General features: G+C 49.5%; 1 protein-coding gene across 4 annotated transcripts in view; it reads left to right on the top strand.

Moving 5' to 3' along the window:
* plppr2a (phospholipid phosphatase related 2a) overlaps window positions 1-14,015 on the top strand; it is a 46,104-nt gene extending 32,089 nt beyond the window's left edge. For 2 of the 4 annotated variants that reach the window (XM_068578439.1, XM_068578442.1), the window contains 5 exons: window positions 7,343-7,463; window positions 7,875-8,125; window positions 8,963-9,139; window positions 9,593-9,720; window positions 10,608-14,015. In XM_068578439.1, coding sequence (XP_068434540.1) covers window positions 7,343-7,463; window positions 7,875-8,125; window positions 8,963-9,139; window positions 9,593-9,720; window positions 10,608-10,716 — 786 coding nt within the window. In that variant the 3' untranslated portion in view covers window positions 10,717-14,015. Of the gene's footprint in view, window positions 1-7,342; window positions 7,464-7,874; window positions 8,126-8,962; window positions 9,140-9,592; window positions 9,737-10,252 lie in introns of all 4 variants that reach the window. The other 2 variants (XM_068578440.1, XM_068578441.1) reach the window with 2 other exon arrangements.
* Window positions 14,016-16,063: the final 2,048 nt, after the last annotated feature.

Consider the following 16,063-nt stretch of genomic DNA (forward strand, 5'->3'; position numbering starts at 1 on the left):
CTTAGCATTAGCATAATGAACGCTAGCACCCACAGCTGTTAGGCCAGCATGCTGGTTTTGAGCTGGACTAGCTTACTCCTGGGGTTGCATCCCCCCTGGTCGGCTCCACGGTGGGGCGAGAGAGGTCGGCGGTAAGAGAGAGAGCGTTGGTCGGCGTCGTCCTCTCGGTTCAGCCCGAGCTCCACCCGGTCCTGTGAAACGCGATTAGACCCAACAGCAGTTGTCGTTTCTGCTTCTTAGCTTTGATCCATTTTTTCCTCCCGTCGGGCCGAGAGGAGGGACGCCTCGGGGGTCCCGCGTGGCTGATGGACTGCCGCCACGCTTCACTCAGCACCTTCGGAGAACGCTGACGGATGCCAGCGTGCCCAATCTGCATTCACAACAGGGGGCCGGTCGGGGAGAGGTAGAGGAGGAGGGGGGGTTCATACAATCTGTGGCGTTCTGTGTGTAACTGTGAACGTTCCCCTCGCTCTCACAGAGGTCCTCTGCAGATTATTCAAGAGCTGCTGGCGTGAATTAAGGTGATAAAACAGATGCACGAGGATTCGAGGAAAACTGGGGAAATGCTCTCGTCAATTGGAGACGACAACAGAGCCGAATCTCATCACGCTTAGTCTTTTGTCTTGAATCGGCGATCGGGTCCGAGCGTTTGGCCGTCTTTGTAGTTCTGGACTGAGGTTATTACGTGACTGTGTGCAGGGGCAGAGAAGATGAGACGTTTAGCGACGCCAGAGCGAACGTTCGACCTCGAAGCATCTGCTGAACGCTGCTCCGCGCTCTGATTGGTCGCGTCCGACTGGGCCACTTGTTGAACAGCCTGCATTCGCTCGCACCTGTGGAGACCACGGCGAACACCTGCTGGGCAGCCACGTCGTCACACGCACAACACGAGAGCTGTTGTGGTCCGCTTACAGCGCAGCAAGTTGCAAAAGAAGTCAAACATCCCAGGTTCATGCAGCTATGATGTTCAGCGCCTTCCTGGTTTTCCATCCTGGTCCTCTTCCTCTGCTTCAGGTGCGTCAGACGAGCCTGTGGTCAGTGGCACCGGGTTGAACCCAGCCCCCGGATCAGGAGGATTACAGAAAAGATGATTAAATATGTCGAGAGAGAGAGAGAGAGAGGCAGAATATAATAGGATAGAAAGACTGTGAGACATTAAACAGCGTGCAGTCCCATTGATGCAGCTTGTTGTTTTTTTAAGGAACCAACAGAGCAGCTTTTGGGCGCGCGGCGGAGCCGGATAAAAATGGAAAACGGAAAGACAAAGATTGTATAACCTACTTTCCTCTCGGTGGGAAGGAACAATGGGAGCAGCAAAGAGAGGGATTATGGGATTGCTGGGACACAATGACGAAGAGGCTTCTTCCTCTGTAAGGCGGAGTACATGCATATACTCCTAAGTGTACATCATTGTAGTACAAACAAGTGTCTGGGCACCCGGAGAGATTCTCAGCGGGCCAACACTGTTTGTTTTTCAGCGTTCAATCCCACTTTGCTCCGAAAAAAAAGCAGCGCCGTACACAAAAGCCTCTGTTTGAGTGTTTGCTCGCTCATCCGTCCGTGAACCGTGAGGTTGTGTGTCTTTTTCTTCTTCCCCCCCCCCCTCTCTTCATCCGTCATCCTCCATCGCGCCGCCGTCCTCGCTCTCCAGGCCTCGCCCGTTTCAGAGAGTAAAGGTGATGACGCTGATCCTGACGCGCTCAGACGGCCGCCGCGTCGTCCGCGTCGTCCATTAGGCCCCCGAAAGCAGCTCGCTCACACGCCGCCGCGCAGAGATTGAGGTCGCCGCAGATGACGGCGGATAACGGGATACGAGTGACAGCTCGCCATCTCTTTGTACTTCACACATGAATAACCTTCCCGGCGGAGTCAGAAGCGGTCGGTCTCGCGGCCCCGTTCGCTCCGTCCAGTGCAGGAGAGGCAGCGAACCCGCCGTCATTTCCTTGTGAGCCATGGTATTTTTTGGCGTGTAAAGTTTTTTAGCGTTCACTTCGGTGGTTTGGGACATATAAACACTTTAGTCTTCAGAGGAGAAACTCAACATGCACTGGTCAGTTTAGAGATTATGGGGATTATCTGTGTCTTCTGTCACACCGGAGGAAAGAAGGAAAGATGCATAATACACATGTGGGTGTTTTGAAATGTTGTCTTTTTGCGTCTGTACATTTCTCCGAAATATACCAAAAGTTAGCATCAGATAATGACATATTTAAGTCAGAACATTTCAGTGTTTTAATGTATAAACTGAGGAAATGTAATGTTAATATCTAGCTATTATGTTTAGATATATTTAAATTTTTTGTTGTATCTCTATTTTCTTGAAATTTGTTCACTTTTTTTTTTTTTAGCCTGATTAATACACTTGATTTCCTAAACATGTCAATTATTTTTTATTGAACAAATCAGATTTATGGAAAGACACGAAGCGACATCTACAATCCCCTCTGTAAAAAACTTGGACTAAAACGTCAACAAAATAAAAGCAGCATTCATTTCTTCAATGTTCACATGTCTGTAATGCTGACTGGCCTGTAATTAATAAGATGATGAAGTCACGCATCATCTAGAGTTAATAAGTCTCACTTGCAATACAAAAGTGTCTTCATGTTAGTGCTCAGCTGGGGAGGTTTCGCAGTGATCCATCTATCAGTCCCGTTTCTTCTTGTTGTCCTTCTCCCTGGAGGACTTGGTCACATGACACCTCGCACATTTAGAACCGCTCAGCTTCCCAAAGTCTTGGTAAACTATGAATTGTGGGTCTTACGTAACAAATAACAGAAAAAAAGAGAAATGAAAGATATTTTAAGACGTGTCTTCTTCTTCTCGCAGCATTGGTTGATTTTACGTAACGGCTCAGAGTCAAGCATACATTATGTTTTCACCCATATGTTGTTTTCCTCTCCACATCCTTCGACCCCCGAACACGGAGTGAGTCGCTTTTTGCAAACGGGGGGGGTCACTAATGGAAGCAATCTTCTGCATGTGCATCCATTCGGGCTCGTCCTGAGACGCCGAAATGTGTCCTGGACAGCTTTATTGATTAGCGTGCGACGGCGGCGGGACGCGCCGTTTGTCTCCCGCGCTCGCGGCTTTCTCAAGTGCAGCCGACGCGCCGCCAAAAGCCGGCGCCGAAGCTCACTTCCAGTCGCCATTAACTTCTCAAAAAGAGCCCGCTGAGATCGTAATCCCACTTGTTCCTCTTCATCCGCGATCCTGCCATCGCTCCCGTCTCTTTTATTCCTTCCCTGTCATCTTCGCAACCCTCCTCATTCGTCCCACCGCTCCGGGTGAAACACCCCGCCCTCTTCGTCCTCCACTAATTGACACGTGTTTCGTAAGAAGGGCCAGTGTGAATGCACGCTCACATTTGACTAATATCCACTGACACAAATCCAGATCTGATTACTCACACGCACAGAGCAGAGAATGGGCCCAGTGCTCGAGAGTTAATCAGGTCCTCGTGTGTGTGTGTGTGTGTGTAAATGTTTCATTCCTTCCTCTTGTTTTGAATCATGGATGTGAGAACGCGTCTTCGTCTGTATTGCACGAGCCCATCGTGCCGTTTTCTGGAAGTCATCAGCGTCTCGCCGCCCTGCATCGTCGGAGTGGACGCTGACTGGACGCGCAGTTTGATTTCAAGGAATTATAATCCGCTCGTCCCTGAACCGCAGCGACAGCCGCCTCGTATTCGACTAGGAATGCCTCGCAGAGAGAGAGAGAGAGAGAGATTTTAGGAAATGTTGGTTGAAATAATGCGCTACATGATTCACATGGATGCTATCCACACATGAATAATTCATTCCTGCAGTATTACCCCCCCCCCACCTTACCCAAATCTCATCACTGACTGTTCCTCTCCTCCTGTTTTTCTGTCTTTATCCTCCAACTTTTCTTTTGTGTTCCCATGCTCTCCCTCTTCCACTTAATCTCTCGCAGCGCTGGGTCTTAACCTCCGGTCCTGCCGAGTGAAGCCGATGTGGAAGTGTCTTAAAACTTGCGTTATCAAAATAAGTCTTGCAAAAATAAGTCTGATTGAATGGAAGTCTATAAGAAAATGACTCAACTTCTCACGTCATTCCTCAGTAAACATTGCAAACATGAGTTCATGGTCTCAATCTCTAGTTTTGAGTCTTGATTGACAGGTCTCTGTCACGACCAGATACGGCATCGCTACGTCACTCCTCCGCATTCCCAAATGTGGTCACGTCTGTTCGTTGGTTGCTAAAAAAAAACAACATGGCGATGACTGTAATCCAAGATGGCCACGGCGAAACCGTCAAACTCAAGGCTTCAAAACAGTCCACAAATCACACTCCCTCCACCTCAGTCCCCACTGTTCTGGAGAAGGGTGAGCTACCTAGCTACCTAGCTACCTTTAGCTACCTAGCTGCCTAGCTACCTTTAGCTACCTAGCTGCCTCTAGCTACCTAGCTGCCTCGAACCACCTCTAGCTACTTAGCTACCTTTAGCTACCTCTAGCTACCGAGCTACCTAGCTACGTTGAACTACCTCTAGCTAACTAGCTACCTTTAGCTACCTTGAACTACCTCTAGCTACCGAGCTACCTTTAGCTACCTCTAGCTACCTAGCTACCTTTAGCTACCTTGAACTACCTCTAGCTACCTAGCTACGTTGAACTACCTCTAGCTAACTAGCTACCTTTAGCTACCTTGAACTACCTCTAGCTACCGAGCTACCTTTAGCTACCTCTAGCTACCTAGCTACCTTTAGCTACCTTGAACTACCTCTAGCTACCTAGCTACGTTGAACTACCTCTAGCTAACTAGCTACCTTTAGCTACCTTGAACTACCTCTAGCTACCTAGCTACGTTGAACTACCTCTAGCTAACTAGCTACCTTTAGCTACCTTGAACTACCTCTAGCTACCGAGCTACCTTTAGCTACCTCTAGCTACCTAGCTACCTTTAGCTACCTTGAACTACCTCTAGCTACCTAGCTACGTTGAACTACCTTTAGCTAACAAGCTACCTTTAGCTACCTTGAACTACCTCTAGCTACCGAGCTACCTTTAGCTACCTCTAGCTACCTAGCTACCTTTAGCTACCTTGAACTACCTCTAGCTACCTAGCTACCTTGAACTACCTCTAGCTACCTCGCTACCTAGCTAGCCAGCCATCCGTCTCTGGAGCTGCGTTGGCTCTCTTCTCTGCAAGCTGAGACCAACACTTAAAGGGCCCACTGGCGAGTTTTTGACGGCATGACAACACGCAGCAAACAGTTCAACATGCGTTCTGCTCCTGACCGGTTTCTGCTCCTGACCGCCGTCTTTAATTGGCCCGTAAGCGGTTGTCCTCGGCGCGCCGGTGCCCCACTGCCCCTCTGGTTTGAAGCCACTGATTAAACCCTCGGCTTTGATTTCATGCTCGTGTTAGTGTTCAGAGGGTTGCCATGGAGACGGCAGTAGGGTTGTGTTTGGCTCATGAAAGGAGGCTCTCGCCCGGCACGCTGCCGGCGGGGCCCTGCACGCTGCCGGCGGGGCCCTGCACGCTACTGACGGGGCCCCGCACGCTACTGACGAGGCCCCGCACGCTACTGACGAGGCCCTGCACACTACTGACGAGGCCCCGCACGCTACTGACGAGGCCCTGCACACTACTGACGAGGCCCCGCACGCTACTGACGGGGCCCTGCACGCTACTGACGAGGCCCCGCACGCTACTGACGAGGCCCCGCACGCTACTGACGAGGCCCTGCACACTACTGACGAGGCCCCGCACGCTACTGACGAGGCCCTGCACACTACTGACGAGGCCCCGCACGCTGCCGACGGGGCCCTGCACGCGGGTCGTACCTGGTTTGACTTGGCTGGAGCTGCACCGGGGAGCGCAGGACTCGGCTGAAAGTCTTTGCCTCACTGGTTATCGTGCCTGTCTTTTAATCGCAGGATCGGTGGTTCGAGTGCCGGCTCTGCAGGTCCACGTCGATGTGCCCTTGAGCAAGACACTTAACCCCAAATTGCTGCCCGTTGCTGTGTGTACGCTGTGCAGAAACAATTGAAGTCGCAGCGTATCGAAGCGTCAGCGAAATAAAATGTAAAAACATGATCCGTTGAATCTCTCCCGCTCCGTATCTCTCTGCTTCTCTTCCGTCCCGTTTCTTCCACTTTCTCCAGCGTTTCCTTCCTCAGACAAGCGATGCATCACACCCCGTCACCGTGGGAGGATAAATGGAGGAATTACGTCAAATATGGACCCGTGAGGCTGTTTTTTATTTATTAGGGGATGGGGTCAGCGTTTAAGTGGGCCCCACTACTGGAAGCTGTACAGGATGATTTAAGATGAGTGTTTCTCCGTCGTCTCGGGAGCCGTGCTTTAGCCGGCGCCAGCGTTTCCGGGAGCGTCGGCTGTCGCGCAGATGAGTCGCACAGTCGCAGCTCATCCAGGGATCATCAGTCTGGGGAGACGGCGCCGTTCAGCGACCAGAGCTGCAGATATTACAACAGCAGCGGCTGCTATTTGTGATCGCTGTACTGTTTCCAGAACTGCAGCCAGCTTACTTCTCCATGAGGTTTTTAATAAAACAGACGGTGATGATTAAGTCTCATTAGATTGGCTCGCCCCGTGCGCTGTGAGGTCATTAGTTATGCTGCTGGTGGTCAAAGGGTTGTTGTGTTCGAGCTCCAGACTTAACTGCATTGTCCTGCTCCCTTGTGGGAGCTACCTGTGCAGAATAGCTGATAGCATTTCATTTATTTTTAATATATGCATAAATGCATGGTATTTTTCTGCATAATGTCAGTGCTGTTTATCTCTGCCTGCCTTAATTCAACGTGAGGGTGCACCGATCAGACCTTTTTCAGCCCAGATACCGTCACCTGGGCTCTGGGTGTCGGCCGATAACGAGGACCAAGCACAATGTAAAACTGCTGTTTTCATTTGAACCGATACCCGGTCCGGCTGTTTGAGTCAGTGTCAGAACCATATCAGTGTTTGGCGAAGTATTTGTAATAAACGTTGATCATTAGCGAACACACTGAGAGTCTACAGACGTGTATTGGTGCCTTGAGCTAAACGCTAATGCACAAAACATGCTAACCCTCTTGTCACCACAACCTTGACCCGCTGATGTTCAGCCGGTAGTGTTTTCCTCTGCAGAGGATGAGCAGCTGGTACCATCAGCACACTTTTGGCCTCCCCTGACCTTTGACCTCACTGTGTGTTGCAGCAGTGTGTGGGAGCATGACCCTGTACTGTCGGGAACTACGATACGATACATTCAGGGTACCAGATGTCCTGACAAATGATATTGCACGCGTGTTAAAAAAAAAGAAACGCAGCGCAGTGTTTAACCGGCAGTTGTGTGTTTTCTTTTGTGTGTGCAGATGCTTGTCGGAGAGCTGTGTGCCTTCTTCACCAAGGCAGAGGGAACCCAGGAGAAGACCATTGTCACCGCAGACTGCTGCTACTTCAACCCCCTGCTGAGACGCATCATACGCTTCCTAGGTGAACACGCCGTTTTGTATCACTCCGGCGAGGTGTGACAAAATTCAAAGAGATCGCGACAACGCGAAAGGGAAAGGTTATCGGAACGCAGCCCGCGACACTTGAGCGTTTGTCAACCGGAGCGCGAGCACGTAAGCTGTTAATTGCTCGATTGGAGGAGGTAAGATATTCAGGATCACGGCGGGAAGAATATTTAGCAGCCTGCAAATCTGCATCTCGAGCCGAATCAGCTGAGGTGGAGGCTTCTCGTCGCGATTTCACACCTCGGCTGATAATAACGTGTTGGGGCTATATCAGGAAGAGGGAAACTTTTTATTTATTCACCTCGTGTGCAAAATCAAATGTCTGACGTGTCCTTTTTCTTCTTCTTCACCTCCTTTAACTCTCTCCGGTGCTCGCCTCCGGCCCCAGGCGTCTACGCCTTCGGCCTGTTCACCACCACCATCTTCGCCAACGCCGGCCAGGTGGTGACGGGAAACCAGACGCCCCACTTCCTGTCCGCCTGCCGGCCAAACTACACGGCGCTGGGCTGTCAGTCCACCATGCAGTACATCGCCGAGCGCCGCGCCTGCACGGGCAACCCGCTGGTCGTCATGTCGGCGCGGAAATCCTTCCCGTCCAAGGACGCGGCGCTGAGCGTCTACTCTGCCGTGTACACCGTGGTAGGCTGGAGCGTGCTGGAGGAGATGCTTTCACTTCCTGCTCTGGGATTGAAGTACAAAACCTCCCTTGCCGAGAAACCAGCAGTGGTAGTGAATCTGATTGGTACCACATTAGCGTAGTTTAGCATGAAGAATGGATCGTTTAATACATACAAAAACGGTTCTGTGCGGGACAATTTTTTAGCCCGGGAGTTGTAAGATTATCAGGCAACCAGTGAAAACAGAAACAGCATAAATAGCAGTGCTAGTTAGCTTCCTTTGGACAGACCTTAGCTAGCTGTTTTACCGTCTTCCAGTCCTAATGCTAAACTAAGCTAACCGGCTACGGACTGTAGCTCCATATTTGTCGATGTTCTCATTTAACTCTCTGCAAGAAAGGAACAGAGTATTTTAGTTGTTTTACAAGTTTGAGTAACTGCGTTTGGCTCTCAGATTGAGGCCGCATCAGAGAAGACTTTCAAACATATTTCAGCCCCACACGTTTTCACTGCTCATTTAATTTATTTATAATCCAGTCGTCTGTTGGGATATAATCTGAGAGCACAGGAAGTGATGACTCATGAACGATATCAAACTTTTAAGGTGCCAAGACTTTAGCTGTAGCTAGCTAGCAGCCGAGGATAAACTCTTATCTTCTAATCTCAGTAAATAATTGAAGTCATAAAGACTCTATACTACATTATATTTACAATTTCTTTAACGAATCCATTTGTGTCCTGTCAAGAACAGTAAATAAGAATGAGGATAACTTCTGCTTTGCTTTGGAATAATCCAGCGAGGTTATAATGACGCATACAGGCTTGTTTGTTGTACTCTGACCGTGCGCCCTCCCTGCAGATGTACGTGACGCTGGTGTTCAAGACCAAAGGCACGCGGCTGACCAAGCCCACCATCAGCCTCACGCTGTTCTGCCTGGCCCTGCTGGTCGGCGTGGTCCGGGTGGCCGAGTACCGCAACCACTGGGCCGACGTCCTGGCGGGATTCTTCACCGGCGGAGCCATCGCTGTCTTTTTGGTGAGAGGCCGAACCCGACAGGAAGTCAGCGACCCGTTTTTAAACAGCCGGTCTCCGGTTTCTCGTTGATAAAAGCTTCATGAATGCAGGGAACCATAAGTGAGCCTTTGTATTACAGCAGAGTGTGATCACCGCAATGTAAATGTTGCACATCTTATGCAAGAGTATCATTGTCCCCTAAATTAAATAAAGTATTAGTATATTTTGACTTTAAATCCTTTACTCGGGCGGATGTTCCAGTCCTGAACAGGTATTTTAGCATAACTAGCTGGAAATGCTAAAGTTGGCGGCTAACATTGTAAAAATAATCGAGGCCGACCTCCGAACTACCAGACAAGAGTCCAATTAACTTGACTGAGCTACGATTGGAAGATGCCAGTGGCGTCGGGCGGGCTTAAGAAAAAGACTTCAAATCCCTTCTGCTTCTTCCTCTCGCCGTCCTCCCGCCTTTAGGTGACCTGCGTGATCAACAACTTCCAGCAGATGCTGCCAAGTCCTCCCCCGCTGCGCCCCCAGCGGCCCGAGTCCGTGCTGGGCATGCCGATGGTGACGCTGCCCTGTGTGGAGAGTCCACTCGAAAAGTTAAGTGGCCCTCAGGTAAGGGGCGGGGGCGGGTGCGAGGCACGCCTTTGCTCACTGAAGAGGGGCTGAGATGCACACCCCTTGTCTCTTACCTTGAATTCCTTGTGTCCCTCCCTCCCTCCCTCCCCCCCCCGACCCCCGCAAAAACAAAACTACGGATAAAATCCCCAAAACATGCATGAATCCTCCGAGTCTCTGAGCCTTGATGAGATGTGAAACGAGACGCGGCTTCCTTTCAGCCACAGCAGAGACGTCTCCGTCCTGTCAGGGATTCAGAGACTCACTTTCGGGGTGACTCAGCATTCTCCGGGCGAAAAAAAACAACCAACAACACCCCCGTGCGTTCAGCCGAAGGTCTCCCTCGACGGTTGGCGTTATTGATCTCGCCGAGCCCCGAGTATTTCGGGGAGTGTCTCGCGTCCTCTGTGGTCTGTCTCCGTCACTAACCCTCACCTGACTGCCTCTTTTCCTCTGTCTCCCACCTTGCCTCTCTCCTCTCAATCTGCTCCCTTGTCCCTCACTCTCCTCCAGCATCCTGCACTCTCCTCCTCCCCACCTTACAACGCCTACGTCCAACCATTCTAACCAACCTTGAACCCTCCCTCTCCCTTTTTTTTTTTGTTCCCCCCACACACACTATCTCTGTCATCTGTCGCCTTATTTCTGTTTCCTGCTCGGGTTCGGCCTGTGTTTCTCTCCACCCTCCTCACCCCCTCCCTCCTCATCCAGCGCATCACTCTTGATTATTCTTTTCTTCACTTTTCTTTCTCTCTCTCTCTCTCTCTCTCTCTTTCATTCGCCTTCCTCTCTGCCCCATTCTCTTTCTCTCTCTCTCTCTCGCTCTCTCTCTCTCTCTCTCTTTCTCACTCCTCTCTTTCCCCTGCAGACTCCGCGGGGATCTCCGTTCACCGAGATCACATGACCATCAGCCCTATCGGTTCCCCGCCACCCCCGATGTCCTCATACCGTCTCGCTCCATTTCCAGCGAAGTCTAGACCAGGCGGAGCAGCAGCACTCGCCGCACTGCGCCGCCCATCCGGCCGGGCGGTACGCGACGCTGCACCGCTCCTATTCCACGCAGGTCTAGACGATCCAGCACACACACACACACACACACACACACACACACACACACACACACACACACACACCTTTCCTACTGCCCTCTCAAACCCCCGGGGAACCGATAGGCAAACTCTTTAAAGACTTTCATCTCTGCCGGACGTTCAGGACAGAGTCAGGATCGTCTTTCTTTCTTTTTTTTTGAATACGACTTTTGTTTTTGTATGAACTCGCCCGCGTGAAGAACGGCGACCACTGAGAATGTCCACCGCGTGTTTTTTTTTCGGGGCGCGGACACGTCACGAACGAGTTCTCACGGGTTCGTCGGAGGCTCAACGCGACAGGCGGGGAAACTCCCTGCGGGACTCCGCTGTTGGACCGAAGAAGCCCTCTGATGGACGCACGCTGCTGAGGTTCACCTTTGAAACCTCCTTTTGGCGAGCCACACACACACACACACACACACACACACGCACACACACGCTCGCGCAGCAGTGTGAGGAGCGGTGCCCTTGTCAGCTCCGCATGCGATATACTTCGATCAAAGAATCCATTTCATATCTCTCAGCAGAAGCAGCAGACAATAGCAAACCCCCGGGATGAAAGTACAGACGAGATCTTCACTTGGCTATTTCCCTTTTTGTTGTCACTCTTCTCTCAGATGGTTGCAGCTTCGCCAAAAACAACACACACACACAAAAAAAGGAAAGATAACTGATGTGAAAAACAAACACATTTGATAAGACGAAGCCGAGCTCCCGACTGCAGGTTGGCAGAGGACGAGCATCACATTCAGGAGCAAATATTGGTTCAGGTTTTGTATTCTTCTGAGACGAGGAGCTTTCAGACAAAACACTTTTCCTGCGACGCCAACTCGCTCCACCTGGACCGGAGCTCCTTCAGCTCCTTCAGCTCCTTCAGCTCCTTCAGCTCCTTCAGCTCCTTCAGCTCCTTCCTCGCTGAAGTTAAAAGACGACGCGGCGAACTGGCCGAGTCGTGTAATTATTGTGATTAATTTCTGAGATTTTATCAACAGATTTGTTTATGGACTTGTACATAGCGTGTGGTTGCTGTGAGCGCTGCGTGTGGCGTGACAGTTTTGCTGACTTTGATTTGCACACTTTTATTATTATTATTATTATTATTATTATTATTATTATTATTATTATTATTATTATTATTATTATTATTCCTCTTTCCCTCCGGACACATCTTTTTTTTTTTACAAGCCCTGTTTTGTATAATACCATCACTGTGTGCTGTGAAATGTTTCCCTCTGCTGGACAACACACACACACACACACACACACACACACACACACACACACACACACGCACACACACACACACACCCACATTGACACACGCACACAAGAAAAGTCCAGTTTCACAGAGCACCTACCTTCAAAAGCACACACATGAACACACAGTCCCTCACGCACACACACACACACACACACACACACACACACACACACACACACACACACACACGCCCCTTAATCCCCCAACACTGAAAGCTGTTTGTATGATAATGTACATAACCTTTTTTTTGTATTGAGAGTGGGATTTTTACACGAGCATCACCAACACTACGTCTAGAGATGTGTGTGTGTGTGTGTGTGTGTGTGTGTGTGTGTGTGTGTGTGGTGTTGTATGTATTGCGATGATCGAGAACAGTGTGTATGAAGGTGCTGATCCACGTCTGAACCCAGAGGACTCACTCATTTGCCCTCTGGACCAAGTTGAACGTCACATTTTGAATCAGACGCCAGCAGTTCATTCGGTGATGAACTCGAAGCCCGAAACGCTGGACGGGAAACCTCCCCCTTTCTTTTTTTAAGAGAAGTCATGAAAGTCGACAAAGCCTGCGCGAGGCGAGCTAACGGCGAGCTAACGGCGGCTACGACTCGTCGGAGCGGCGCCGAGGGACTCGAGCTGTGGACACCCGACACCGATATCGAGAGAGAGAGCGGCCCCCCGTTCTCTTCTCGATGCAGAGCCCGACCCTGAAGCACTGTGTACCCTGTAACAGCGTGCCTCGTGACGTCAACAACAAACCCGCCATTTTCTACGTATTTTTTACGCTATATTTTCACTATATAGGGACTTGAAGCATCATGTCAGATTGGCCCGACCCGACCCGAGCTCCTGCTATTCACATGTGTCGTACGCCGTCCACTGAACTCCACCTGCGGCTTCTTAAACCAAAAGAAACGAGCTGAAAGACGCTAAAGCGCTCGTGTCACGGCACACACCGCGGTGTGACCCGTTGTTAACGTCATAAACATATCGTCATCTGAAACCTGTGTGGTTTGGTTGGAAATCTCAGGAGCCCCCACATCTTGGAGAGATTTTCTTCTCTTCTTTTTTCCATCCGGTAACGCTGCATCAATAGTCATCTCGTCGTCTTTTCTCAGCTCGTGGCACCGTTGTTGAGCTGACCCAAGATCTGCAACGTGAAAAAAAAAACAAACGGAAAATTGCATTCACGTCCACAATTATTATTAGTATTATTTAAGATACGTAAAAAAAAAAAGGTTTGGGACTTTTCTCTGGCGCGTTATTTGCCGTTGCTCTGATAGTTCCACCGAGCCGCGTGCTGAACTCATGCGGTTCAGTCTCCGACTTTCACTCGAAAACCCGCGACGCCCCGGCGCCCAAACGCCGCGCGCCCGCAAAGTGCGCGAGCTGGGGTCAGACTCGCGACCTTTCGCTGCATGACGTCGCCTCCGTGCCCTTCTTCTGTGCTCTCCAGTCCCTCCGATGTCCCGGTGAAGCGGAAATATGCCTTAAATGAACCAACGTGATGGCAGTCAACAGAACGTGGAGGACGCTCCAGCGGTGGCACCAAGAGGAAGACACAGAGAGGTTCACCGCCGGCCGCCATGCTGCTCCTCCGCTTCCTCTTCCATCCAGGAAACAAACCCGCTGACTGACGTGGAATTATGAAATACAATCGATGAATAATAAAAAAAGAAAAAAAAAAGAAAAAGCACCAGACTCCTTTCAGATCTGCAACTCTGAGGGAGGAACACGTTTCCTTTGATCCGGTTGCAGCGAGCCCTCGTGTTCTGTAAACATGTGTGTGACGAGAACAATAAATGGATATTGCAATAAGACAGCGCTGTCAGCGCGCACCGCGTGTTCTGTTGAAGTATTCATGCAGCCGCTCGGCAGCGTCTTCTCTGTGTGTGTGTGCGTGTGTGTGTGTGTGTGTGTGAGGAGGAGAGTTTTCCACAATCATTAATCACAGAGTGTTTTTTTCTTCCCGGCCAATCAGAACGCAGCTGGGTTCATCAATCTGAAGTTTCTTTATTTATTTATCGAGCATTCTGGGTTTATTTTAAATACTTTTGCCAATTCTGCTCGATTAAAAGATGCTCTCGGTGCATTGTGGGGATTGTAGGACCCTCGTGGTTTCTTTTCTTGGCCCCTGCTGGGGGTGACATGTCCGAGACGTCGGCCCTGCTGCATCGACTCCATCTTCTTCTGGCAGGAACACTCATCGCAAGAGCCGCTGGTCACCATCACGGGGGCATCGTGTCGTCGTCTCCTTCCACTTTGAGGTCATGTGATCAGTTACATTTGGGCTATCTCCGTGACAACTGAGCAAACTCCATCGCTGATGAAGACCATGTGGTTCCAAATGTCGTGTAATCAAGACTCTATTAATAACACTAATACTAATAAAAGACTACTATTATTTATTTCCTGTGATGGATTGAGTACTCAGATCCTTTACGAAAGTAAAAGTACTAATACAACAACGTGAAAATACCTCAGTGCAAGTCCTGCATTCAACATCCCACCTAAATTAAGTACAGTCCAGTTATTCAATCGTTAATCCCAATACATCAATATGTAAGCAGCATTTTCCATTGTAACTGTAATCGGTTTCCAACCTTGGGGTCGGTCCCCTTCAAAGGGTCTCAAAATAAATCTGAAGGGTCGCGATGTGACGAACGGAAGAGGAAAGAATCCCTCTCCGTCTTCATCTCGCCGTGTTTCTTTTTCGGGGAGCTCTTCGTGAACCGATGGATGAATTGACCTATTTGGTTTTATCATTGAAACGACACAACTTGAGACGTTCAGCAAATCTTTGCCGGAGGCGGAGCTTGAGATCTGACACCCGACAAGAGGATCAGCACTGATCTGTGAGGTAACCTTCTAGCAGTCAAATACATGGAGAGGAGTACGAAAGGGAAGTGGAAGTATAAGACATGAAATGGAGCTCAGTAAATGCACTTTCCTCTCCTGTCATCACTGGCGGAGTGCCGGAGTGATTCTCAGTGGATAAAGTGGAGAAACAGATTTGATAGAGGCCGAAATCTTTGAATGAATCAGGCTCCAAGGTTATTTTCCTCATGGTTTCACGCTGTCCATGACTGCAGCTGTCTTTTGAAAGCATGAAGCGCTCTCCGCCCTGACGCTGAGGCTCAGCGCCGCCGTCCTGCGGTTCAACGAGTTCTCACCCACCGAAGGCCGGAGACGGGTCTGAATCTGGGTAATGAAGCCCAAACACACAAGGGGGGATGGTTTTTATGTATCGCGGCACATTAAATCAAATATGAATGTGATAAATCAGATTAAATTAAATATGTGACACAATATATGTGGATATAATGGATATTTAAAAACTGTATTGAGAATAAACCAGTTCACGTGAAATTTAAAAGATAAAAAAAAGTAACATTCACTCTCACTTTCCTCCTCCTTTCATGCTGATGCATTTGCAGGTTAAATCCACAAGATGGCGACGCACATCATCGACGTGTACTCGTGTATGTTTTGAAAGGGCGGGCGACAGAGACACAATCCTAAAGGTGCTCAATCTTTTCAGAACATCACACAGTGTCATGAAAAGGAAAAAAAAAAGAGGGGGGGGGGGGGGCGTAAATGAGAAGAAATGCACCTGTGCACGCTAATGAGACGCAATGAACTCCATTTTTGTTAATCATCCACAAAAAAAAGGGAAGGGATTACTTCTACATCTACGGACCCTTCACTCTGCATTTCCATAAGCAGTCCTCCTCTGCTTCGATTCCTTTTTCTCATTTGCAATAAAAAAAAATTAAAAAAAACACAAAGAATTGCGGGGACGACTCAAAAGGAAACGGTACAGTATGAAGCTCACGCTAATTGCAGACTTTCGCAGAGACGCACCTGCGTTCCCTGAAAAAAAAAAAAAAAAAACAAGGAAGAAAAAAAAAAAAGCCTCTGCTCGACTGAATTTAAACGACCACCAAAAAACATCCCAGTCAGAGAGGTTTAAAGGAC

The sequence above is a fragment of the Clinocottus analis genome, unplaced genomic scaffold, assembly GCF_023055335.1.
Source record: "Clinocottus analis isolate CAN_PGR_092001 unplaced genomic scaffold, fCliAna1.0.p SCAF_16, whole genome shotgun sequence".
NCBI lineage: Eukaryota > Metazoa > Chordata > Actinopteri > Perciformes > Cottidae > Clinocottus > Clinocottus analis.